Here is a 28,000-nt window from a genome sequence, read left to right as displayed (position 1 = left end):
TAATCTTGAAAATCGCATCCCACCTTTAATGATTTGAAACATGGGACAGTGCAAAGGGCACCTGAATACATGTCGTAGTACTTAGGTTCTTGGCTCTTTCACTAAACAGTCACATGATCATGGGCAACCTCTTTAACCTTGATGGCAGTCCATGAGAAAACATGTACAAGTACCTAGTCCAATGCTTGGCATATGATATAGGCACTCAACATCTGTTAAAATTGAAGTTTAACTCATATTAAATAATTTCTATTTTTTAGGAGTTACATACTAAGTTGTAGTATCCTCTTATTTGACATGTAGATCTGGAAATATTCATTTCATCCAAATGAGACTAAGCAAAATGATGTATTATCTGAAAACACTGAATCAAATGGAATAGTATAGTGCTCTTTTTTTTAACCCGCAGATCACAGGCAAATTATAGATTGAAACCACGATATCTTTTTAATAGAAAAATGCCACAGCAATTTAATCAAAGTCTAAGCAAGGACTTTGCCTGCTGCCACAAATACCATGACAAACTGTGGCATTATGAGAAGCAATTAATGAAGAGGATATGATAAATAAAACATGAGTTGGCCAGAATATTTTTACTGATGTCTTCTCATTTGATTTCCTGGTATAAGATGGTCAATTTATCACACCTATAATCCCAGCACTTTGGGACGCCAAGGTGGGCAGATCGCCTGAGGTCGAGAGTTCGAGACTAGCCTGACCAACATGGAGAAACCCCATCTCTACTAAAAATACAAAATTAGCCAGGCGTGGTGGCAGGCGCCTGTAATCCCAGCTACTCGGGAGGTTGTAGCAGGAGAATCACTTGAACTCGGGAGCTGGAGGTTGCGGTAAGTCGAGATCATGCCATTGCACTCCAGCGTGGGCAACAAGAGCAAAACTCCATCGCTAAAAAACAAACAAACAAAAACAGATAGTCAATTTAACTATCAACTTAATTGAAAAGCCAATGATTGTAACAATTAAAATTTTGGTTAATAAAATTCAATTATTTGTGACTTCATGTGTGAAGGATTTCATCTGCTACTAACAGAAGTATAAAGACAAAAAAAAGTATCAGTTGTAAATGGTCAGTTCATTTGTCAAAACACATTATCTAGTATGGTATTTTCGAATTTATAACTTGTAACATTTTAATCCAACTACAAATTACACTTGAACCACATTTTTAAAAATAAAGATAATCAAGAATGATGAAGTAAAAACCACTCAAGTTCAACTGCTGGATCTGGGATGTAAAATAAGTGACAAAACAGAGAAAGGTGTTGAGTTTTTAAACAGCAAATTTTGACTTTATTCAAATCACATTTTTAAATTTTTTTTGTACTTGGTTTTTGTATTGTTCTTTTGTTTATTTCAAACAACAGCCAACATCATACAAATCACATTCTAAAAAGAAAAAAGAAAGTATAAAAGATTATAATGAAGTTAATTTAATATGTGCATTTATCAAATGTGTCAATGGTATTCTTGAAATAAAGGCATAAAATCTTCAAAATTAAAAAAGCTATTTGGACACAAGAAGCTGAACTTATTGACAAAGGAAAAAAATACATTCAAGTTCCCAGACTAATTTCTTAGTTATTGCACTATTGTTAGTGATAAAGCCTTATTATCATCATTAAAGCATATTGTGAGACAGAAAACAACTCATGTATTTTCTTCTAATATGTCTGGATATGATATGTACAACTTTAAATCTCAGCTAATTAATTAAAAACTATCCAGAGTGACAACACAGTAGCTTATTTACTTTTTACCACTGCAGAACATTTGGAAGCAATATTTACTATAAGTCTGTACAGACTTCATAATCCACCTCGTTGAAAATAAGCTGCATAACACTTGTAGAGAAATGTAGGAAGATCCGTTAGTACAGGATACACCATGTTGTTTAAATATAACCTCAGACACAACTGAATTAGATATACAGTTAAGTATTTGTTACTTAACAACAGGATACATTTTGAGAAATGTGTCATTAGGCGATTGTCACTGCCCAAACATCTGAGCATACTTACACAAACCCAGATGGTATAGCCTACTACATACTTTGGCTATAAATATAGCCTCTTGCTCCTGGGCTACAAACCAGTACAGCATGTCACTTTACTGTAGGCAATTGTAACACGATGGTTAAGTATTTCTGTATCTAAATGTATTCAAAACTAGGAAAGGTACAGTACAAATACAGTATTACTTCATGGGACCACCATCATATATGCAGTGTTTTGTTAACAGAATGTCATTATATATCAGACAACAGAAATGTATTTTCAGGAATAGAATATCTATTGCTAGATAATATAAATTTTTTTAAATGTTGTGCTACTGCATTCCAGCCTGGGCAACAGAGACCTTATCTCAAAAAAAAAAAAAAAAAAAAAAGCTTTATGATAAAAAATTTCAAACATAAAAGTAGAAAGAATGGTAATAAATACTCTCCTTTTACCCAATACCTGGCATCAATGATCATCAGCCCACAGAAAATGCAACAAAACTCTGGCATCCAAAGACAGTCTGCTGATTTTACATTATGAAAAGTTATTTTTATTAAATACTCAATACTCCTTGGTCAGTACTTATTTTCTTATTGAAAAGCAATTACTATTTGGCAAACATTTTCAAAGACAATACCTAATAATACCACATATTTTACTGATATTTTCAGCATTTTTTATGAACTATATTTATAATTACAGGGATTTCAACATTCCAACTTATCCAAGGGTTCCAAAAGACATTATTGTTAAAGGCAGTAATCACCCTAGGTACTACATGCTCCCAAAATTTTGCAACATATAGAAAAGGACATTATAATAGAAATTTTGAAATAAAAATAAAATCAGAGCTACTGTATTGTTATATCTCACTTCCTGACTCAAGCTTATACAAGCTTTATGGAGGTATACTTGAAATGAATTGTACATGCGTATCAACAGTTCATTCCTTTTCATTGCTGAGTAGTATTCTCATGTGTTCCATTGTATTCCAGTTTATTCACTTGATAGGCACTTTGGTTGTTTCTAAATTTTGGTCATTACAAATAGAGCTACAATGGACATTTGTCTTTGCTTGAACAAATATTTCATTTTCTCTTGGGTAAATACCTACAGGTAGAATGGCTAGATCATATATATGATAGATGCATGTTTTAACTTTACAAGAAACTGTCAAAGTATTTTCCAGTGGTTGCTACGTTTTGCATTCTTCATCCTTGGCAATATTCTTTGCTCTAGAATCTGCTTTGTCTAATAATACAGACATTCCAGCTTTAATTGGTGTTACCACGGTATCTTTTTTCAACCTTTTAACCTATTTGGGTCTTTACGTTTAAAGTGTGTGCCTTATAAGAGGCATAAAATTGGATCTTGTTTTATCCAATGCAACAACCTCTAGCTTTTAACTGGGATGCATATATAGCCAGTGGTTCTCAACTGAAGGCAGTTGTATGTCCCCTGCCCCTTTCCCCTCCCCCCCCCCACAAAAGAAACAGTGGGCAACATCAGGAGTTATTTTTGGTTTTCTTTTATAACCCTTGAAAAAAGGAGGAAAAAAAAAAAAAACTTTCTTAGCCTGCAGGCAGTCAAATAGCAGCTTGCAGACCATGGGTTGCTGGTCCCTAGTGTATTTCTACCTGCCTTACTTAACTTCCTTTAACATTTCTTGTACTACACATCTACTGATGAATCCTTTCAGCTCTTGTCTGAAAAAGTATGCTGCTTTTTTATTTCAAAGATATTTTCTCTGGGCATAGACTTTTTTTTTTTTTTTGAGACCAAGTCTCCCTCTGTCGCCCAGGCTGGAATGCAGTGGCGTGATCTCAGCTCACTATAACCTCTGCCTTCTGGGTTCAAGTGATTCTCCTGCCTCAGCCTCCTGAGTAGCTGGGATTACAGGTGCCCACCACCACACCCAGCTACTTTTTGCATTTTTAGTAGAGATGGGGCTTCTCCATGTTGGCCAGGCTGGTCTCAAACTCCTGACCTCAAGTGATTTGCCAGCCTCAGCCTTCCAAAGTGCTGGGATTACAGGCGTGAGTCACCGCACCTGGCCTGGGCACATAATTTTAGGTTGACAGGGTTTTTCTCTGTTCTGTACTTGAAATATGTTGCTCTACTGGCTTGTCAAATTGTTCCCTTTAAGAAATCTAACTTCTCACCTTTGTAACTATTTCCAAGTCACTTGAAAACAGTACCTTTTTGCCGCTAGTCCATTTAAGATTTTATCTTTATCATTGGTATTAAACAATTTGATTATGGTGTACTCTGGTTTGGGTTTTTGTGTAAGAGACAGGGTCTCTCCACGTTGCCCAGGCTAGTCTCAAACACCCAGCCTGAAAGCAATCCTCCTGCCTCAGCCTCTCAAAGTGTTGGAATTACAAGCATGAGCCACCACGCCTGGGTAGTATGGGTTTTTTATGCTTCTTGTGCTTGGAGTTCATATCTTCTTGAATCTGTGGGTTTATGGTTTCTATCAAACTTTTAAGCTATCATTTCTTCAAATACTTTGTATGCTCCCTTCCCCTACTCCCATTACACACTAGGGTGCTTAAACTTGTGTACAGCTCACTGATAGACTATTTTTTTGGTGTGACTTTGATTTGTTTCTATTGCTATGTCTTCTTCAAACTCATGAATCTTTTCTTCCACAATGTGCAATCTGCCATTAATCCCACACAATATGTTTTACATTTCACACATTGCAGTTTTCATCTCTAGAAGTTGGATTGGCATCTATCTTCCAGGCCCCTACCTAACTTTTTGAAAATATGGAATACTGTCTGAATTCTAACATGTCACTTTTTGTCTCATTATGGGTCCTATTTTACTGCTTATTTGCATCCTTGCTAGTTTGGAGATGACACTGTGGATTTTACCTTTCTAGGTGCTGGATGTTTTTGTATCCCTATAAATCTTGAGGTTTGTTCTAGAATTCAGTTAAGCTCCTTAGAAATAGTTTGATGCTTTCAGGCCTTGCTTTAAACGCTTGTTAGGCAGAACAGGGACAGTGTTCAGGCTAGGGCTGTTTCCCACAACTGAGGCAAGACCCATTGTATGTACTCTACCCAATGCTCCATGAATGAGGCTTTCCAGTCTGTCTTGTGGAAACAGCCAATATTCCCAGCTGTCTCTGAACACAACACAATTATAGTCATGTGTTGCTTAATGACAGAGATATGTTCTGAGGAATGCACCTTTAGGTAATTTCATCATTATGTAACCATGATAGAGTACTTACACAAACCTGGATGGCACAGCCTACTACACACCTAGGCTATATGGCACTGCCTATAGCTTCTAGGCTACAAACCTGTACAGCATTCAGTTACCATACTGAATTTGTCACACATGGTATTTTTGTATCTAAACATACAAAAGGTATAGTAAAAATACAGTATGAAAGATAAAATGGTATACCCGTAAAGGACACTTACCATGAATGGAGCTTGCAGGACTAGAAGTTGTTCCGGGTAAGTCAGTGAGTGGTGAGTGAATATGAAGGCCTAGGACATTATTATAACACTACTGTAGACTTTATAAACACTGCACACTTAGGCTTAAACACATTAAATTTATTTTTAAAATGTTTTTCTTCAATAGTAAATTTTTATTTTATAAACTTAAAAAATTTTTTTAAATTAACTTTTTGACTCTCTTGTAATAACATTTAGCTTAAAATACATGTTGTACAGCTGTATAAAAATATTTTTTATATCCTTATTTTATAAACTGTATTTAAAACTTTATTTTTATGAGACACAAATACATACACATTAGCCTAGACTTACACAGGGTCACAATCAACAATATCACTGTCTTCCACTTCCAGATTTTGTCCCATGGGAAGGTCTTCAAGGGCAGTAACATGCACAAAGCTGTCATCTATGACAACAATGCCTTCATCTGTAATACTTTGAAGGATCTGCCTGAAGTTGTTTTACGGTAAACTTCTGAAAAAATATATAAGTAGAAAAAGTATACTCTAAAATAACAATAGGGCAGGTGCAATGGCTCACACCTGTAACCCCAGCACTTTGGGAGGCCAAGGTAGCCAGATCACTTGAGCCCACAAGTTTGAAACCAGCCTGGACAACATGGCAAAATCCCGTCTCTACAAAAAATACAAAAAATTAGCCGGGCATGGTGGCACGTGCCTGTAGTCCCAGCTACTTGGGAGGCTGAGGTGGGGGATCACCAGAGCCCAGAAGGTTGAGGCTGCAGTGAGTCAAGATTGTACTACTGTACTGCACCCTGGGCAACAGAGTGAGACCTCATGTTAAAAAAAAAAAAAAAAAGATAAGAATATTATCAGCAAGACAGTAGACCAGCATCACCACAGACACATAAGACATCATGATTGAGATCTATGACATCACTAGGTAGGTGGTAGGAATTTTCCAGCCCCATTATAATCTTATGCAGTCCATCATTGAACAAAATGTCTTTATGTGATCCAAGACTGTACTGTAATATTTTTGGATGATCCTTTCCTTGGCCTCAGGTCATTTCCTCACATGCAGTGGTCAATACTTACCTGAAGAATCAGGAGCGATTCATTCCAGACCACGAGAATTCTCTTTCTATGCAGCTTTCTCCCTTCTAGCAAACTCTGGCTGCATTGGTCTCACCAGGCTCTGGGCTCTATCAACAGAGGGATTCCATCAGGCTGATATGTTCCTCTCTCCTTGTACTATGGCTTAGAAATTCTCCCAAGGCACTAAACTGAGGCAAACATAGGACTCACTTTGTTTTCTGTTGATCAAGCTTCACTGTCCTTCATTGCCTGATATCCAATATCTTAGAAAACATTGTTTTATATATTTTGTCCATTTTTTATTGTTTCTGGCCTGTCTCAAACTTTTAACCATTACATGCCCGAACAAAAATTAATGCATTCAAGAAAAAAACTGGATAGATTTGTTTTCCACCACTCTGAATCAAAAACTGATTTATACTTGGTACCTGAAGAATAGGAAATATTATAGCTTACTTCTTTGTAAATATTAAAGAATGATTACGAAACATCAAATGTATATATTTTTTTAAAACTTTCTAGCCCTATGTCATAATGATGTATCATTCTTTTGGAGGAAACAGGATTGTTCATTGCTAAGTAGAATGAATGTAGTAACAAAGAAACAGAGTTAACACTGCACCAGGTATGTGAGAACTGCACTTGAGATCCCAAACTGAAATAAACTTATGAATACATAGCACACTCATCACATTAAATAAAATGTTCCCCAATTTTTAATATATTGTTATTTATCTGGGATTATTTCTCCATTTTACATTTAAAAATTAGTGAAATTATATGTAATCATAACTTTTTTCCTTACAAAATAAAGTTATTCATGAAACTTTCACTTTAATCTTTTTTTTTTTTTTTTTTTTTTTTTTTGAGATGGAGTCTCGCTCTGTAGCCCAGGCTGGAGTGCAGTGGCCGGATCCCAGCTCACTGCAAGCTCCGCCTCCCGGGTTCACGCCATTCTCCGGCCTCAGCCTCCCGAGTAGCTGGGACTACAGGCGCCCGCCACCTCGCCCGGCTAGTTTTTTGTATTTCTTAGTAGAGACGGGGTTTCACCGTGTTAGCCAGGATGGTCTCGATCTCCTGACCTCGTGATCCACCCGTCTCGGCCTCCCAAAGTGCTGGGATTACAGGCTTGAGCCACCGCGCCCGGCCCATTTTAATCTTAAAACCTTTTCTCCTTATCAACTCATTTCTTTCATCTTAGAAGATTATCAATGTTATATTTTTTTTGTTTTTTTGAGACAGAGTCTCGCTCTGTTGCCCAGGCTGGAGTGCAGTGGTGTAATGTTGGCTCACTGCAAGCTCCACCTCCCACGTTCACACTATTCTCCTGCCTTAGCCTCTGGAGTAGCTGGAACTACAGGCACGTGCCGCTACGCTCAGCTAATTTTTTGTATTTTTAGTAGAGACGGGGTTTCACCATGTTAGCCAGGATGGTCTCGATCTCCTGACCTCATGATCGGTCACCTTGGCCTCCCAAAGTACTGGGATTACAGGCATGAGCCACTATGCCCGCCCAGTTATGGCTTTTAATGATAAATTAATTTGTCATATACCTACAATCATTGTTTGCATAAATTCCCATCAGTTCACTAGGAATCACAAGAAAAAAAAGCAGTGCGTCTGCCACTACAAAACACTTTATGCATCAAACAGATTAAGCAACCATAAGGTATTTCTGTGATGTGTAACCAGGCTTGTAGAAGACTTTTCCACATCATTGATTTTTTATGTTAAGTCACATAACTTATAGAGGAAAGCTACCTCCCTCTAGTTTTCACTTCCTATATTTTGTTCCATAATTCATTTTCTTCAAATTAAGATTAATTTACACTTAACATTTATAAGACAAGTAGAAATTAACACGGGAAGCAAAGCATACTAGTATATAAAAATGAGGTGAATAAGTACCACAAATAAAAATTATTTAGAACTAAATGACCAACTACTATTATAGTCTATAAAGATTTTCTTGCATTGTTCCTATCCTGGATTTACCAGGCTTCAGGCTTAGATCCTATCTAACCTCTCTAACTATTGCTTTCAAACTTAAGTTTCAGCTACCACACAGGCAGTGCAAAAACAGAACCACTCAAGGAGATGAACCTTCACTGTGTCTTAACTTCTCAGTCACAAAACTCCTATTCTGTTTTTTGTTTGTTTGTTTGTTTCTTTTTGAGGCGGAGTTTTGCTGTTGCTGCCCAAGCTGGAGTGCAATGGCGCCATCTCGGCTCACTGCAACCTCTTCCTCCCAGGTTTGAGCAATTCTCCTGCCTCAGGCTACCAAGTAGCTGGGATTACCGGCGCCCGCCACCACGCCCCGATAATTTTTTGTATTTTTAGTAGAAATGGGGTTTCACCATGTTAACCAAGCTAGTCTCAAACTTCTGACCTCAGATGATCCGCCTGCCTCAGCCTCCCAAAGTGCTGGGATTACAGGCGTGAGCCACCACACCCGGCCAAAACTCCTGTTCTAGTTGAATAGGCAGAAATGCTATTCTGACTACATCAAACAGAATTATTTCTGATCCACAGATATCAAAGGTTTATGAGACAAAATTTTAAAAGGGGCAAAAGGTGAAAAAGAGCCCTACTTTTACTATTAAATTAGCTGTCTGACCTTTGGCAAATACTTAGTTTCTCCATCTAAAACCAGAAAGGAGGTTAGAGGAGATATGACTATAGCAGAACACGGCTTATGGAAATTATGCATTATTGCTCTATAATCCTTAATCCATATATATTAGGACACTGTTTCGAAAATATTATTGAAGCCTTTAACCTCCTGGTATGATGCAATAGGATGTTTATAAACTACCACATAAGTAGTATTTTTGCCCTTGCGCCCAAGTAGTCAAACCTGAACCTAATCAAGCATCTAAATTTTACTATTAGTTTACAGAAAATAAACATGAGAGAATAGGTTGAATGATTGTATGAGGATACAAACAGCCAGATCCTGAATATGGGAAATTCAATCAGACAAATGACCTAACCTCTACAACAAATAAATGTCAACACAAAAAAGGGGGACTCTGTTATATATTAAGAGAGACAAAGATATATCAATAAAATGAAATATGTGGACATAGTTTAGCTTCTAATTCAAAGAAACAAGTTTAAAAACATTTTTTGGCAATAATTATAAAAATCCTAACACTCAATATTAGATATTAGATAAAAATGTTACAGCGTCATACATTTCCTTCAAAATAGTTCTGGCTGACAGAAGGGTAGAGTGCGTGTATATGTGAATGAGTATTACGGTAGGGGGAAGGGGGGGACTTGATAATGGTTGGAGCTAGGTGTTGGGTTGTTGGGTTCATTATACAATTCTTTACCTTTGTGTATATTAAAGTATGATTTTCAATTCTATTAAGTACACATTACCTAATATATCACTAGTCCATGTTAAGGAAATGAAATTCTCGAAGCTAAGAACAAAATCTTAAGAAAACAAAAAGACAAAAAAAGTAGTCACTAACAGCCCAATATAATTATCTAACAAATGATATGTTCTATATTTATTAACAAAATAAACCATGGAAAGCATACATGCAATACAACTCCATTTATATTAAGGTCAAAAAGAGGCTTATTTCGGATATACCGCTAGACAGCCTTAAAACTATAATAAACTCTGAAGACAAGCAAGGTAATAGATAACATGAAATTCAAGATGATGGTTTCCCCTGGGAAGGAGGGGAAATATATTCACAAAGGAACACAAGAGGCTTAAAAGATACCTTTATGTTTCTTAATTTGGATGCTGGGTATATATGTTCATCTTATTACTCTTCTGTGGTATAATAAAAAAATATATTTATTCTTTGTCCTTGGTTCCTGGAAGAAAGCTCCTAAAACCCTTACAATTTCCTGATAGGAGGTGTCTTTTATACTTCATAATGTATCCCTTTCAGTTATACCTGAGTTTATGTTAATGAGATGACTCATAAGGGTTGGGAGATAGAGAGGGACCCTAGGTATCTTCAGGATGGAGATTGGTTACCAGAAAAACCAACTAGGTATTTATAGGACTGAAACTTTTAGCCCATCTCACTATCTCTGACAAGGAGAGAACTGGAAACTGAGTTCAAATAAGTGACTAGTGATTAATGATTAATGAATCATGTCTGATCAATGAAACCCCATAAAAAAACTTTGAAACCATCTGGCTTAAGGGGCTTCCAAACACATTAATGTGCTGGGAGGGTGGCACACACAAAGAGGACATGAAAGTTTTGCATCCTCTGTCCCCCATACCTTCCCCGATGTGTCTCTTCCATTTGGCTGTTCTCGAGTTGTATCCTTTACACAAAAACTGTAGTAGTAAAATAGCGCTTTCCTAAGTTCTGTGAGTCATTCTAGCAAATTATCAAACCTGGGGGGTAGGTCATGGGAATGCCCAAATATGGGGTCAGCCTGGAAGAAGTCCAAGTAGGTTGGGAATACCTGAGACTTGTGGCCGGGCATGTGAAATGGAGGCAGTCTTGTGGGACTGAGCACTTAACCTGTGGCATCTGTGCTAACTTCAGGCAATTAGTATCAAAATTGAATTGCATTGCAGGACATCCAGCTGGTGTCAGGGAATTGCTATTGGAATGATGTATCACTAAATGGGTAGGTGGGTGTGTTTCATACATACTTTCTTTTCTCATAAATGACATATTTAATAGGAATAATTCAACTACTGTGAATTTAAAAATCAAACAAAAAACTATGGAGTTGCACATACTTTTTAACTTATGGGACAAGTCATTATTCATAGGTCTTAAGTCTCAAAAGAGGCAGGATTGCCTGGATTCTCTCATTTGCAATTTTATCTTTCAATCAAATAAGAATGGCTTCATTAATTTTTTACACAAAACATTATCAATGTGGGCATTTTCTGGCTTATTTCCCAATAACTTACTCAGAATTTGGCACATCAAAAACTTCATTGCTGTTTACCACAGTACTGAAACAAAAACAAACGAAAACTTATTCCCAAGTGGCATTATAACAACTGCTTGATTTTCCCCAAGTTCAGAATGAAGACTTTAATAACTCAAAAGGGGCTACAATTCATGCAAACTAAGAAAAGCTACAATGCTACTTTCATGCATAGGTATACTAAATACACATTTATATAGTCTCAAAATAGTCCTTGTCTGAAATATTTGCTAAATAATAAGAATGCAACAACTTTTTGACCAAAAAAAATGATCTTTTGCATTCCTTCCTAGGTAGGGCATTAATTTATTTACCTAAAATTGGTTTCTTATAATTTTATTTTAAATGTAAGCTACTATTACCTAACAAATCAGCTTTTAATTATAATCTTATTTTAGCCTACAGAAAAATATGTATAAGGTCCTTTTGTTTGAAATGTCACTGTCTTCATTTTTCTCTTTATCTTCCTTCTGTTTGGTGAAATGACATAACAAACTGCTGCAAATTCTGTTTCTCACTCTGCTGTTGGTTCGTATTTGCAGATCATCATAGCTTAATTGATACAATGAACAAATGCCTCTTAAAAAACTGTTTTACTGGCCAGCAGAAATAAAAAACAAACCCTTCACAAATTACACTGATAAAAGTCTCTGTCCCTAACACTATCATAACTCTCAAGAATCTTAACAATTTCACTCTCACCAGGCTGGAGTGCAGTGGCGTGATTTCGGCTCACTGCAACCTCTGCCTCCTGGGTTCAAGCGATTCTCCTGCCTCAGCCTCCTGAGTAGCTGGCACCACATCCAGCTAATTTTTGTATTTTTAGTAGAGACAGGGTTTCACCATGTTGGTCAGGATCTCCTGATCTCATGATCTGCCCGCTTCAGCCTCTCAAAGTGCTAGGATTACAGGCCTGAGCTACCGTGCTGGGCTAAAATCTCTTATCTCTACTCTTTAATAATTATTAATTATCCATCCAGTAGAAAAAACTGAGAAAAATAAACCTGGGTAATATTTACCCAAGTCTCTTGTTTTCGAATTGCTTCTGTCATGGAGCAAGGTGGCACAGATTTTGATCACAAGAGATTTTGATTTTTCTAAACATCCTTGAATCTATCTGGAGAAATGTGCTACAGGTACAGTTCAGGAACAACAACAAAAAAAGAAAAAACCCAACACCCAATGGTCCCAATTCAACACTGCTTTTTAAAATTAAGCTATCACACAACGATTTGTTTTTGTTAAACATTTTATCATTCTAACTCATATTCCCAAACTTTTCAGGATTTTACTTATCTATCAAAAAATCCCAATTATATTCCTGTTCTTTCCAATCCCACACCCCCACCCCCCACAAAAAAAAAGCAATACCTCTCATGCTCTTCTCTGCCGATAGGAGTGTAGAACGGATCACTCCATGAAGGGCAATTGTAAATATCTATCATATTTGCAAACACATTTCCTCTTGGATCCAGCAACTCTTTAATTCTTTTCAGAATCTGACAGTTACCCCTGCAAATGTAGAAATGACATGTATTCACTGAACAATTGTTTCTAATATCTAAAGACTGGAAACAACTTCAAGTGTCCACCTATGTGTGATTTACTGTATAAACTGGAGTATATCTACAAAATGGAGTATGTGACAGAAAAAATAAGTTTAATTGAATACTGATAAGGAGGAATATCCAGAATATACAGTAAAACGGGGGGGAAAAAAAAAAAAAAACATGAACAGTGCAGAAAATATTGAAGGACAGACCCAGCGAAATGAGACTGTATATTCTCATCTGCTTGTATCTCTGCATGAAGACCGGAAGGATAAATAAGAAACTAATTTAAAATGATTACCCGTTGAAGACTATTAGAAATGGTACTGTACAGAGACTAGGAAGTGTTTCTCGCTGCATTTCTTTTCATGTAGTTTGAGCCATGTAAAATAAATATTTGCTAATCTTTTGATTAAAAGCTTTAAAAATCCAGTGGGAGAGGCTGGGTGTGGTGGCTCACCCCTGTAATCCCAGCACTTTGGGAGGCCCAGGCGGATGGATCACCTGAGGTCAGGAGTTCGAGACCAGCCTGGCCAACATGGTGAAACCTCGTCTCTACTAAAAATACGAAAATCAGCCGGGCGTGGTGGCGGGCACCTGTAATTCCAGCCACTCGGGAGGCTGAGGCAGGAGCATCGCTTGAACTGGGAGGCGGAGGTTGCAGTGAGCCGAGGTTGTGCCACTACACTCCAGCCTGGGCGAGAGTGAGACTCCGTCTCAAAAAAAAAAAAAAAAATCCAGTGGGAGAATCAAAATTTTTTAAAAATTTGACTGTGTAATCCTACAAGAAGTAAGTAGCTTGAGGAAGAGAAATGCTGATAAAGTCGCATTAAGTTTCAGAGTTGAAATTCAAGCTTCGGTATCTAACATTTGTTTCCCTGTTTCTTTAAGGTAGAAATACCAAAAAAACCATATATATGACATATACATGTCAAACCAAAAAATAAAGTATATATTATAAATATATAAGAATATATATATTCTCCTTTATATATTTTTTTGTCTCATATATATATACACACACACACATATATATAAACTCCAGAAAAATACTTGGTTTGTGACAAAGATGCACTTATTTGCACGAACCTATCTTGTTAATGACCAAGAAATGTGCTCTGTTACAATCATTAGAGGACAGAAGTATACATACATATTTAAATCTATGTAATGAAATACAGGTTTATGTTAAAAAACCAATGACCTGCTAACTGAAAGAGTCGCACACTAATACTATGATTATTAAACACAATGCTATTCTCTAAAGAAGTAAATAGGTGAAATGATATCAGAGTTCAAAATTCTCTAACTCTTCCACAAAGACTGTGAAAATCACCTTGGAGTGTATGAACCAGCGTCCTGGCCCCGCCAGCTCCGGGCTGGGGCGGGCGCGGGCCGGGAGCGCTTACCCCGCCGCCGGAGCGATTCAGCGCAACCACCAGCTTCGCCTGGTTGTGGTGCGGCTGCTGCGCCAGCCGAAAGGCCTCCTTAATCCGCAGCAGTCTCTTTACGCTCCCATGGCTCTGGGACTCTGTCCGGACAAGCCCTCTCGGCGTTCAGCTACAGCCAACCTGCCCACCAATCCAGAAGCAGAGCTCTCCGCGGCGTCTCCTCAGGCTTCTTGTCAGAGGGCCCCAGGCCCCTAAGGAGTCGTTACCGCGCAGGCATTCAAATAACTCCCGCGACAGGAGGAAATCCCGCGAGACTGCCGGCATTGACTAGGGAAGTGGAAATGTGGAGGGTGCACCGCCGACTCTCTGGACTCCCGGACACCGCCCCGGTCTCACGCATGCGCAGAGGGCCTATCCAGGTCTTTCCGGCTGGAATGTGAAATTTGTGAGGTAAGCCGGAAGTGGTGTTGCGCAGGGAATTGTGGGGAGAGTTGAGGTGTACCTCCGCTGCAGAGACCTGAGGTTTGCGGCGCTGGGCCCGGCCGGGTTGCTGCGTCGGGGCTGGAGGTGAGGCGAAAGAAGGACAACCTCTGATGGGAGTGGACCGGAGTCCGCTAAAGCGAAACATTCCAGGGTTCGTTGCGGGGAAATACAGTCTGGTTTTGCCCCCCGTATGAATTGAGGGAAGGTGAGAGCAGCAGCAATCCGGGCCTGAAGGGCGATTATGCTGGGGTCGGCCGAGGGGTTCAGGCCAAAGTTCTTTGAAATCCTAGTTGGGTACCTGGAGGACGAGAAAACCGGTCAGGAGTCTCCTGGGAAGAGGGTCATATTTTAATCTAGCTAAAGCTGGTACCTGGCAGTTTCCACTCTTAAGGCCTAGTGTACTAACTAATGTGTGCGTAATATCAAAACAGGAAACAAAGGGAAATGCAAGAGATGGAAGGTAATTTTAAGTTAGTGGCTGTATGACAGTTTCGCAGTGCCTTCAGGAAGGTATCCAGCCTTATAAATCCTTTTTTAAAATAGACGATTTCAGACAGACAAAAGTAGAAACGAAACTGTAATACATGTGTACTCACCACTGAATTGGAGAAATAAATGATTATATTAAGTGATTGAAGTCCTTTGTCAGCTCTACCCCATCTCATTCTCTTCCCTTTTGCCCAAGGAAACCACTCTCCCAACCACCTTTATGCAATCAGTAATGTGTACATCTTTTTGCAGCTAGCTTGTTTTACATAATGTTTTTGAGATTTGTCAGTGTTGTATAACTCCACCTCATTCATCTTAATAGCTGAACGGATATTCTATTATTTTAATATGTCACTGTTAAGTATCTCCAGTGCCTGACATACTTTAGGACTGTAGGTAGCTAAATGTTAGTTGAATGTATGACTGCTGTAGCATTTGAACTAAGTAAAAAAGAATAAATAGGACTTCATGTGACCCAACAAGAGTATTCCAGGCAAAGGGAATAGTAGCCAAAAGCAGAGACATGAAAGTGCATGAACTATTTCAAGAATGTCCATACTTTTAGTACTGAAATGTGGAATGTATGGAGATCATGTGATGAACGAGAAACCTGGAAAGATGAGGCTTAACCTTAGAGGATATTATCCTGAAGAGCTTACACAAGCTCGGTGCCATTAAGTGCTTTTCCAGTTATGAAGAAGCTGATTAGAGCTGTATTTTCAGAAGATGATACTCACAGCACACTAGAGATATATCTTAGGATATAAAAGATTAGAGATAGGGAATTTTAGACTATCAAGCATTATAACAACAATCATTGCATTAAGCAAGTAAGACAGCCAGCCAGACTAAAAATCCTAAAACATTCTCCTAGTCCATCATATTATCACATTCGTAAACAATTATTAATATTTCATATTTTCTTCTGACAAACTTGCAACATTTTCTACTTGGGCCTTTTGCTTAGATGATACCTCTCATCCTATTCAGTTAAAAAAGAACTTCCCCATGCTTTCATCACCACATCTACGAGATCCGTTCCCTAATATACTGCCACTGCTATTACTGTAGGTGAACTGTCTGATTTAGGAGGGAGAGTAAACCCTTTAAAAATAACTTTTTAATACAATAGTAACTGAACTAGTGTTATAAACTTTCAAGGGGGCATTGAAACATGAAAAGTAAGAATATGAAAGAATAGAATGGTTAAAAGACAATTGCTTCTAAGAGAATAATGATCCATATATGGAGTAATGTAAAAATAAGATACTCTTTTAATGTATGTTTCTTTTTTTCAGGTAGATTTAGGTTCTAAGCTTTAAAAGCTAAATCTAAATTTACATGTATGTTTTTATAGGATCTTTGTTTCTACTATTTCTTAACATAAGCAGTTTATTATGAAATAGAATCTTCGACAATCCTATTTTAAATAATATGTTGTATTAGCCTTTGTCTTACATATTTCCAAATTGTCCAAATATAGTTGGATAACTTATTTGTTACTGACTGTGATAAAAATAGAATGTACATTGTACAGTTTACTACAGGTGTCATTAATTTTCTCATTCTTTCAAATACATTGAGTAACTACCATACAGCAAGCACTATTCTAGGAACAAGTAGATAAGATTTATTAGTGGAAAATCACTAACCTGAAACCAATCATATGACCATGTTAATGCACCTTGGTGTATGGGAAACTTTCAGCTACAAATATTTGATTACCTTAATTGTAATTCTTAAGGGAGGCTAAATAGATGGATAGCTGAATAAAGTTATTACTTGGAAATATTGCCATGTAGCCACAGGAGCCAATTTCAGTGCACACATCTTAAGCATCAGTGTACACATTTATAGGTCTTTGGTGTTTTTGACCAGCAGAACCTACCTGGGTTATGGAATCACACTGGTGTACTTGATCGTGTTCAGGTATGAACATGCTCTGATTTACATTGAGTACTAATTGAGAATGTCTATTTAAATTAAAGTTCCAGAACTTATGGTTGGGCCAGAACCTCAGGTTTGAACTTCTCTCCTAAAATTCCTCTGGCTTCTCATTAAAGCTGCTTTCAGAGATGTAAGTAAAGAAAGTCAAACAAAAGACTTTGTAGCACGTTTTGTTTAGCATGTTTTGTTTAGCACTGTTTTTCTTGAGCTATATATGATAAATATCTAGGGAGAGGTGGCAGAAGGACAAAATTGTAGTAGTTTGAGGTTTCTTGGGGGAAAGTTGAAGCATTAAAACATGTTAGCATCCGTACATGAACTTTTAACTATGGAAGGAAGAGTCAGTATTCCCTTTCAGGCAGGTGTTTATCTGGTTTAGACTGCCTCAAGGCTGTATATTGCCCTTCAACTTTTCTTATGCATTAAAAAGAGATCTACATGCATTTGCCTTCAGCAGTGTAGTTCTGATATTGATGACCACCCACTGTGCTGGGACATCCAAGACATATGTACCATAAACTCTTTAGTCCTGCTATTGTCCTTGGCAGAGGACATAAAACCTAATAAGAAAATCTTTTTCCCTTTCCAGCCAAGGTTAGGAATTTGTAACATGTCATCTTTCAAGGAAGCATCTAACCAAGATTAAGTCAAAGGCATCTACCAGGTCCTGAATTCTCTCCCAGATGCACACCTTTTAAGGTACAATCAGGTACCATATGTAATAAATCTCTAGCTATTTAACCATCAATAAAGCATTTAGGACTTTGATTTCCTAGAAAAACTCATGGTCCGCAAAATAATTGTGTTAAAAGGTAAAAAACCTGATCAGGAAAAAGAGGTTTAGGGCCAAACTGTACAACTTTGTAACTAGACCAATAACACAAAATAACAGTGTTTTTAAATGTACCCAGGATTTATTTTAATCAGATATGGTAAGATATGCAGATGTGAAAATGATTATCATGAAAGAAGAAATTTTTATACTCCTGGATCCCTAGAAGCGGGAAGCATATAGCACCTTACACCATGCAAGGGTGCCATACCTAGAAGCAGCAGGGTCACTGGGGAGAGAAAGTACAAGGAATCTGCAGGAAAGCCTTTATTCGGTTTTCTTAGGAAGGAGTGGGCAAAACTGGATAAGCAGGCTTGAACAGGTTTAAAATTGGCTAGTTTAAATAATTTTGGCTGACTTGGGACATAGGGGATATCCCTAGTTGCCTGGTAGCTCGTCCTGGAGTGATTAGGACAGGGCAATATTGGCCAGGAGTGTAAGAACCCAAGATGTCTTGTGTTGGGGGTGGGGGGATTCTGGACTGGTTAGTTTGCATAGGAATTAGCTAACCCTGGGAGAGGTAGTACCTCTGCAGTCATCAAGGAACCACCTAGATACCAGATCATTAACAATACAAAGATAAGAAAATACAATTAATGTAAACAGTCATAATAAACATACAGTATTAACACAGTTAAGACATGTTGAATTTTTAATAAATAAACACTACAGTAAATGTAAGACTGCACCCCTCCCAAAAAATTTGAGGCATTTTGATGGAAAACTATATAAGGAAAAGTTGAAACTACTGTTATGGTCATAAGACTGAAATATACTATGATCCAAGAGAGCAGTGCATCACTACCAAGGCAGGCATGACCAAGATAGGTGCAGCCAAGCAAAAAGGAAGTATGTATGGCGAGTAAGCTATAGTCCTTCATGGCTTGCGGTATTCTGTGTTGCTAATATACTTTCCAACTCCTGATGCCAACTTCTGGGTTTTACTGTTACTGTTTTTCTATTTACTAATCTCGAAGTGGTTTGCCTTACAGAAATAGGCCTAAGCCAATATAAGATAGTGATAAAGAGAGCTATAGACTTTTTGCCTCACCGTCCATGATCTCGGATGTCATAAAGGCCCCCATAGCTGGCAGTAATATTACTTTGTACAGTGATTCTTTAATGTCTTATCTCTGGTCTTATTCCCAGGTCAAGGATGCATTCCAGGAAAGTTCCATAAAAATATACCATCAGCTCCAACCCGATATTTGACCTAGCCATGGAAAACCTCATTGGCTCCTCACTAGATCAGACCATAAAAATGATTCAGGAATGAAAATCTAAGATAAATTCCCACCACTTCAAGATGTTCTTATACAAGTCAACAGTCTAGCAGATCAGCTAGTCTCTTTCATCATCAAGCAGACATACTCAAGGTACCAACACAGCAAAGGCACAAAATGTCTCTATATCAGTGTTTTTCACAGTATATGTGAGACCCATTAGTGAGGCATGAAATCAATTCTGTGAGTCACAATGAACTTTTTTTTAAAAAAAAAAAACAAAATAAAATGTAAAATACCAAAGTGTTGAATCCTTTGCCTGAATTGTGCACATTACAAGGAATGCTGAGTTCAATTTCAATATGTGAGAGGGTTATTTGATGGAGGGGATATGATGAATAGAATGTATATTGGCTAAGAAATGGTTTTCAGTCATTTATTCAGGGGTGTCTTGCTTGATTTTTATAATAGCAAGGTTAATGTTGTACAGTCACATTTTATATTACAATTACTTGCAACTAGTTGTGAAGTCTGAGATACTCAGTTGAGATTCAATTGCAAACTTTGAGTGTAGTTTTTGAAAATATGTTATTTAGACTATATATATTTTTTTCTTTTTTGAGTTAATGCCAATTATAACATTTTAATCAAACTGGAACAAATTGCTATTAAAATGGATCATTTCTTTATTAAAAGAAAGAGGAATAGTGAAGTGAAATATACAGAAGCATGTTCAAGTTCATCTGTTGAATCTGGAATTGTGAATAGTGACAATATTGAGAAAAATACTGACTCCAGTCTGCAAACTTCAAGTTCATTTGAGCCGCATTTCAAAAAGAAAAAAGTAAGTGCAAGACGTTATAATGAAGATTACTTAAAATACGGCTTTATCAAATGTGAAAAACCCTTTGAAAATGACAGACCTCAGTGTGTTATTTGTAATAATATTCTTGCAAATGAAAGCTTAAAACCTTCAAAATTAAAAAGGCACTTAGAAACTCAGCATGCTGAACTTATTGATAAGCCTCTTGAATATTTTCAAAGAAAGAAAAAAGATGTAAAGTTATCAACACAATTTCTTAGTAGTTCTACTACTGTTAGTGAGAAAGCCTTATTATCGTCATATTTAGTTGCATATCGTGTGGCAAAAGAAAAAATAGCTAACACAGCTGCTGAAAAAATTATTCTTCCAGCGTGTTTGGATATGGTGCGTACAATATTTGATGATAAATCCGCTGATAAATTAAAAACTATACCTAATGATAACACAGTATCTCTTCGAATTTGTACTATTGCAGAACATTTAGAAACAATGCTTATTACTCGGTTACAGTCTGGTATAGATTTTGCAATCCAGCTTGATGAAAGCACTGATATTGGAAGCTGCACAACACTTTTAGTTTATGTCAGATATGCGTGGCAAGATGATTTTATGGAGGATTTTTTGTGTTTTTTAAATTTAACCTCACACCTAAGTGGATTAGATATTTTTACAGAATTAGAAAGACACATAGTTGGCCAATATAAATTAAACTGGAAAAACTGTAAAGGAATTACAAGTGATGGCACAGCAACCATAACTGGAAAACATAGCAGAGTAATTAAAAAATTACTAGAAGTTACTAATAATGGTGCTGTGTGGAATCATTGTTTTATACATCGTGAAGGTTTAGCATCCAGAGAAATTCCACAGTCTCTCATGGAAGTATTGAAAAATGCAGTGAAAGTTGTTAATTTTATTAAAGGAAGCTCATTGAATAGCCGGCTTCTTGAAACATTTTGTTCAGAGATTGGAACTAACCATACCCACTTACTTTATCATACCAAAGTTCGCTGGTTGTCTCAAGGGAAAATACTAAGCAGGGTTTATGAGCTCAGGAATGAGATTCACTTTTTTCTCATTGAAAAAAAATCTCATTTGGCAAATATTTTTGAAGATGATACTTGGGTAACAAAATTGGCATATTTAACTGATATTTTTAGCATTCTTAATGAACTGAGTTTAAAACTACAGGGGAAAAACAGTGATGTATTCCAACATGTTGAACGTATTCAGGGATTTCGAAAGACGTTATTGTTATGGCAAGTAAGACTTAAAAGTAATCGTCCTAGCTACTACATGTTTCCAAGATTTTTGCAACATATTGAAGAGAATATTATTAATGAAAACATTTTGAAAGAAATAAAGTTAGAGATATTGTTGCATCTCACTTCTCTATCTCAAACTTTTAACCATTTCTTTCCAGAAGAAAAATTTGAAACATTAAGGGAAAACAGTTGGGTAAAAGATCCATTTGCTTTTCGAAACCCTGAATCAATAATTGAGCTAAACTTGGTGCCTGAAGAAGAGAATGAATTATTGCAGCTTAGTTCTTCATATACGTTGAAGAATGATTATGAGACCTTAAGTTTATCAGCATTTTGGATTAAGGTAAAGGAAGACTTTCCATTGTTAAGTAGAAAGAGTGTCCTGCTATTACTACCATTCACAACAACTAGTTTGTGTGAACTAGGGTTTTCCATCTTAACCCAGTTCAAAACAAAGGAAAGAAATGGGCTGAATGGTGCAGCAGCTATGCGGGTAGCATTATCTTCCTGTGTTCCAGACTGGAATGAACTCATGAACAGGCAAGCACACCCATCATAGTAAATAAAATCTTACCTAGTTTTTGTTTTTGCGTTTCTTATTTTGTAGTATTTTTCTGTTATATTTAAATGCTACTATAACATTGTGATACTTTTGTTATGTTTTAATTTTTGTTGTATTTAATAAAATTATGTTCATTGAACAAAAATTTAATGAATTTCTGTTAGAGGCCAGGAATTATTCCAGAGACATTTGGGTTACAAAAGTGAGCAAAACAGATAATTCCCTAGTAGAGTTTATATCCTGGCAAGGAGAAATTGAAAATAAACCTAATAAATAAGCTTTATAATATCTAGAAGCTATTAAGTGCTACAGAAAGAGTAGTAAAAAGGAAGATCAGGGAAGTATTGGGGAACCAAACCATGAAGGGTTCTGAAGACCATTATTGGGCCTCTGGCTTTTGTCAGTGGACTAGAGAACATTGAAGGGTTTAAGCAAAGGAGAGAAATGATCTGAGCTAGGTTTTAATAAACACTCTGGTCACTATTTTAAATGCTTAGGATAAGTCTGAATTAAATGTTACTTTCCCCTCACTGGGCATGGTGGCTCAGACCTGTAATCTCAGCACTTTGGCAGGCCATGGCAGAAGGATCAGTTGAGCCCAGGAGTTCAAGACCATCCTGGGCGACATAGTGAGACCTTGTTTCTACTAAAATTTTTAAAAAAATAAACCAGGTGTGGTGGTGCACACCTGTAGTCCCAGCTACTCGGGAGGCTGAGGCAGGAGGGTCGCTTGAGCTCAGGAGTTTGAAGTTGCAGTCATCTGTGACTGCACCACGACAGTCCAGCCTGAGCAAGAGAGTGAAACCCTGTCTCAAAAAAATTAAATGTTACTTCCCTAAAAAAAACCTTTTCTAACCACCCTAGGGTAAATCCTCCATTATTACTTTTATTTATTTGTTTTCCTTGTAGTGTATAATATGTAATAATTTTGATTGCTAATTGTCATTCTGCCACCTTGGAGTATATAATTTGTAATTATTTGATTACTATTCTTCCATAGTGGGGGAGATGATGTCCATTTGCCTGATACATAGTGTGTATTCAATATACATTTGCTAAAGAATACATGAATCAATAATACCTAACATCTCTAATTTGCAGTCATTCCCAAGAGTAATTATTAAATATGTGGCAATTTTCTTTGCCTTTTTTACTTTCAAAAATCTAACTTTGACATAACTTCTGTAACCATCCAGAAATGACATTGATGTTACTTCTTCACATTGTTGCTGATGCTTAAGCAATGTATATTGTGTAATATACAACATAGTCTTCAAACTAATTTCAATCTCTGCTTCTCTGTGTACTCCGTTATCCCACTGGGTGATATCATTTGGCATGGTCATTCTCATTAAAATCATACAGCGTAGCAGTACCTTTCCATCTGCTACCGTGCCTAGCCTTATTTAATTTTTCAGATTTTCTATTCTATTGAAGGTAATTGATTTTTTTTTTTTGATGCTTGAAATAAAGTGTTGAAAAACAATTCTCGGCCGGGCACGGTGGCTCAAGCCTGTAATCCCAGCACTTTGGGAGGCCGAGACGGGCGGATCACGAGGTCAGGAGATCGAGACCAGCCTGGCTAACACGGTGAAACCCCGTCTCTACTAAAAATACAAAAAACTAGCCGGGCGAGGTGGCGGGCGCCTGTAGTCCCAGCTATTTGGGAGGCTGAGGCAGGAGAATGGTGTAAACCTGGGAGGCAGAGCTTGTAGTGAGCTGAGATCCGGCCACTGCACTCCAGCCTGGGTGACAGAGCCAGACTCTTGTCTCAAAAAAAAAAAAAAAACAATTCTCTGTGAATAGCTCGTATTTCTGCACAGTCTGAATCCCGTGTTTGACCATGTTCGCATCCAAATTAAGAATGTATAAAGGAAACATTCCAGGATAGTGAAGCTAGAGATAGCACCTCCCGTAAACACATCCCAGGGAAGTAAAGATAAAGCCTTCTCTTTTCTCACACCAGGAGGTGAATTTGCCTACATTCCAGAAATAATGAGTAATGTCTCTGGAGAAGATGGGCAGACATGTCAGCAACCCTATAAAAGCCTAGAAACTTAAAATTTGGGGCTCCTGTTCTGTAGTGCAACCCACTCCATGCAGAGTACAGGAATTGGAGCATGGGGAACACACACAATGCTACTCTGGCTGCTGTTGTGTTTTGTTTGTTTGTTGTTTTGTTTTTTTTTTTTGAGACGGAGTCTGGCTTTGTCTCCTAGGCTGGGGTGCAGTGGCGCGATCTCGGCTCACTGCAAGCTCCACCTCCTGGGTTCACGCCATTCTCCTGCCTCAGCCTCTGGAGCGGCTGGTACTACGGGTGCCTGCCACCACGCCCAGCTAGTTTTTTTTTGTATTTTTAGTAGAGACAGGGTTTCACCGTGTTAGCAAGGATGGTCTCGATCTCCTGACCTCATGATCCAGCTACCTCGGCCTCCCAAAGTGCTGGGTTTACAGTCGTGAGCCACCGTGCCCGGCCTCTGGCTGCTGTTTTTATTGTAAATAAGAAACTGTGTCTCTGATCCAGAGGTTTGTGTGTTTCTGTGTCTCCTTTGTAAAATCTCTTTTACCATGTAAGGTAATATTCATGGGTTTCGGGGAGTAGGGTGTAGACATCTTTGGGGAGGCCATTGTTAAGCCTACTGTAGTCCACCCTCTGGTCCCCAAAGACTCATCCATCCCATGTGAAAAATACATTCACCCATCCTAAGGTCCCCATAAATCTTAACCCATTATAGCATCAGCTCAAGTGCAAATCTCATCTAAGTTTCAACTAAAGAGTCCCAAATCTTGTATCTAAATTAGATATGGGTGCAGTTCTGAGTGTAAATCTATTCTGGGGCAAAGTTTTATATCTAAGGACCTGTGAAACTAGAAAGCAAGTTCTGTGCTGTAAAACAGTAGTGGGACAGAAATACGGTGACAGTCATAGACGTTCCCATTCAAAAAGGGAGAAAATGAAAGCCAAAAAGAAAACACCAATCCCTTTTAAAGTCCCATGGGCAAACTCCACTAGGTTACTAAGCCTGAGAATAGCTGTGGCTCCTACCCTGCCCTCTGCTGGGGCTCCAACCCTCAGAGCCATCCTTTTTGATGAGGAGTACCACATGTCTGCTACTGAATAGTTTTATCAGCCCATTTCCTGCTGGTAGGATTTAGGGAGCTCGATTGCCTTCTTTCATTTCAACCACTCTGTCTCTTTTAGTCGAATTTCACAGTGTTTCTATTGGTAAACAAAACATTGTGAGTCATAGGGATTCACTCCATTGAGAGAGAGGCTCCTCAACAGATGTTTCCTGAATAATCCTAGCTCTACTTGGGGCTTCTGCTGAGATTGGTTGAGGTGGTTTGTGAGTCACATGCCTCTTCAAAGAGCCCTCTGTGTATCAGAATACTGTAATCTTTTGTGCTTCCTAAGCAGCAGCAAAAGACTACCCACACTTACAAATAGTTAAGATAATAAATTTCATATTGTATATATTTTACTACAATTTAAAAATCAAAAACTTTTTAAAGAAGGATATGCAGCCACATTGTTGGCTTTCTCACCAGAGCATGTTTTCCTTACAGTGGATCTCTTAGCTTTGGCATCTTTTGCAATCTGGATGGGCTGAGAATTTCTCAAATCATTAAATCATGGTTTCATTTTCTAACAGTTCTCTCAATTTATCCCTTTTCTCATTTTTCTAAAAGCAACAAGAAAAATCCAAGTCAGACCTTCATCACTGCTTGGAAACTGCAACTATACAAGTTCATTGCTTAAAAGTTCTGTTTTCTTACAATTATAGGACACAATTCATCTAAGCTTTCTACCACTGTATAATAAGAACCCTCTTTCCTTTAGTTTCCAAAAATATGTTTCTCATTTTCTTGTGAGCTCTCACCAGCAGCGCTTTTAACATCTATATTTCTACAGTTTGTGGTGTGTGAAGATTTTTTCTGATATGATACAGGTTTTCTCTACCATGCTTTTCACTTACTTCCAAGCCCTCATAACACCCATATTTTTACTAACAGCCTATTCAAGCATATTTAGGCCTCTTCTATCACATTCCTAAGAATTTTTCCAGTCTTTCTACAGATTATCCAAACCCAAATTATTTCTATAACTTCAGTGTTTGTTACAGCAAAGTTGTCATAATTTTGGGGCCAGAAAAATCTTTCTCTTGACTGAACTCACCTATTCTCCAATCTTGCTTTTTCTTTGGGGTGCCTTCCTCATGGACTCCGGTCAGGATTAAACAAGAATAATAGTCCTACTCCTGGTGACTGCCAAGTTCAACCTTACAAATGAAGAGAAAAGGGGGCAGAAAGAGTGACGGTTTCAGGTACCCAAATCTGTATTTGTTTCCTATTGCTGCTTTAGCAAATTGCCACATAGTGACTTAAAGCAACATAAATTTATTCTTCTTTGGAGTCAAATGTATACTGGGTGAAAGTCAAGGTGTCAGCAGTATTCATTACATCTGGATTATTCAGGGAAGAACGTTTCCTTACCCTTCCAAACTTCTGAAGTCTGCCTACATCCCCTGTCCTATGGCTCCTTCCTGCATCTTCAGAGCCAGCAGCATAATATCTTCAAGCATCTCTCTGCTTTTGCCATCTCATTATTTTCTCTGTGTCTCTGATTTACCTGACTTCCTCCTGTAAGGACTCTTAAGATTACATTGGACTCATCCAGATAATCCAGTCTATTCTCCCCATCTTAAGATCCTTAATTTAATCACATCTGCAAAGGCCTTCTTACTATGTAAAGTAACATATTCGTAGGCTCCAGGGTTTAGGACATGGACATCTTTGCTGGGTTATTTTTCAACCTTCCACAACAGACAATAAACATACAGAACATATAAGATAAGCATTCAAAACCATCATTGAGAGCACCCTATGGAACACATTATTCTAAGGCCTTTAAATGCGTAATCTCTCTTCATTCTCTGGCAGTCAAGAATTCTGGCCAAGAAAAGAAACACAGTTTTCAATAAGGAAGCTCAGAAATTACTGATAATTCATAATGATCAAAAGAACAAAGTGAAAATACCTTAGCATTGTGCTCAATTGCTTTAAGTTATAACAGTAATTTTCCTGTCCAATCTCCATCTGCATCCTGTTTACCAATCGAACTAAACTTTCAACTGTTTTCAGAAGTTCCATAGTTTTTCCTTTTCTGCCTTTGCTCAGGCAATTCATTCCATCTGAAATCTCTTTTCCTCCAACTGTATATATCAGCATACTACTATTTCTTCTTCTAGATATTTATATAAGTGAAGTAATAAAGTTTGTGTTCTTTTACATCTAGTTTCTTTCATTTAGCATATTTTTAAAAGATTTGTCATTATTTTGTATTGCTAAATAATATTCTATTGTATGATGATGTTGCAAGTTATTAATCTATTCTCGTTGGACATTTGCATTATTTACTGTTTTGAGTTATGAATTAAGTTTCTACAAACATAGGCACAAATCTTTGCATAGATGTATTTTCATATTTCCTTTGGTAAATACATAGGAGTGGAATATCTTCTTGGGTGAAGTATTTGCTCAACTATTTTTCCAATTTTAAGATGTGGTTGTTTTTCTTATTTTTGTGTTTGTTGGATATAAAATGCTCCAGAAATAAATGCCCGGTGCCACGAAGTAAAACCAGCACTCGGGCAAAAGTTTAATCCTCTCAGCAAGGCAATTGACTTCTGCAGAAGGGTGCCACCTGTGCCAATTAAGATCGCAAGAGCACAGAGAACAAAGGAGACTAGGGGATTTTTATATCCTTAACGCAATTCCTACCTCTGTGTCCCTCCCCCATGGGCTAGGGTCCGACTGCACAATCTGAACTGACCCGACTGGCTACTTGTACGTATTTTTCTAAATATAAAAGGGGAGGGGGACGTGAGGTGCAGAGGTAGAACATGTGAGACGTGCAGTTTCGGGGACACAATGGGTGCAGGTAACCAAGG

At 37.6% G+C, this 28,000-nt stretch overlaps 2 protein-coding genes across 10 annotated transcripts; one reads left to right on the top strand and one right to left on the bottom strand.

Moving 5' to 3' along the window:
* LOC126954465 (uncharacterized) lies at nt 1-14,749 on the bottom strand. The gene is made up of 5 exons (XM_050789969.1): nt 14,614-14,749; nt 14,371-14,521; nt 12,856-12,996; nt 11,465-11,509; nt 1-906 (listed from the first exon to the last, which is right to left on the bottom strand). Exons 1-5 carry the CDS (start codon nt 14,747-14,749, stop codon nt 744-746), a joined length of 636 nt encoding a protein of 211 aa, XP_050645926.1. The 3' UTR covers nt 1-743.
* Nucleotides 14,738-23,134, top strand: FAM200B (family with sequence similarity 200 member B). 9 transcript variants are annotated; one of them, XM_050791658.1, is made up of 3 exons: nt 14,765-14,875; nt 17,934-18,043; nt 19,326-23,134. In XM_050791658.1, the coding sequence occupies exon 3, from the start codon at nt 20,073-20,075 to the stop codon at nt 22,044-22,046; it is 1,974 nt and encodes a 657-aa protein (XP_050647615.1). In that variant the 5' UTR covers nt 14,765-14,875; nt 17,934-18,043; nt 19,326-20,072; the 3' UTR covers nt 22,047-23,134. The 9 variants fall into 9 exon arrangements, 8 of the variants coding, with proteins under 8 accessions (XP_050647616.1, XP_050647615.1, XP_050647611.1 ...); XM_050791654.1 differs by lacking the exon at nt 14,765-14,875 and adding an exon at nt 14,891-14,992; XR_007725862.1 differs by lacking the exons at nt 14,765-14,875; nt 17,934-18,043 and adding an exon at nt 14,897-14,992 and having other exon boundaries at nt 19,326-20,243; nt 21,646-22,188.
* Nucleotides 23,135-28,000: the final 4,866 nt, after the last annotated feature.

Source organism: Macaca thibetana, chromosome 5 (assembly GCF_024542745.1).
Source record: "Macaca thibetana thibetana isolate TM-01 chromosome 5, ASM2454274v1, whole genome shotgun sequence".
Classification (NCBI taxonomy): Eukaryota; Metazoa; Chordata; class Mammalia; order Primates; family Cercopithecidae; genus Macaca; species Macaca thibetana.
This window is presented reverse-complemented; position numbering and strand designations above follow the sequence as displayed.

Coding starts and splice junctions, on each gene's coding strand:
- FAM200B (XM_050791659.1), top strand. CDS start 20,073: ATGGATCATTTCTTTATTAAAAGAAAGAGGAATAGTGAAGTGAAATAT.
- LOC126954465 (XM_050789969.1), bottom strand. CDS start 14,749: ATGCCGGCAGTCTCGCGGGATTTCCTCCTGTCGCGGGAGTTATTTGAA. Junction 12,997..14,370: donor GCTGGTTCATACACTCCAAG/GTGATTTTCACA, acceptor CTACATTTGCAG/GGGTAACTGTCAGATTCTGA. Junction 907..11,464: donor TTTGATGTGCCAAATTCTGA/GTAAGTTATTGG, acceptor TTTGTTTTTTAG/CGATGGAGTTTTGCTCTTGT.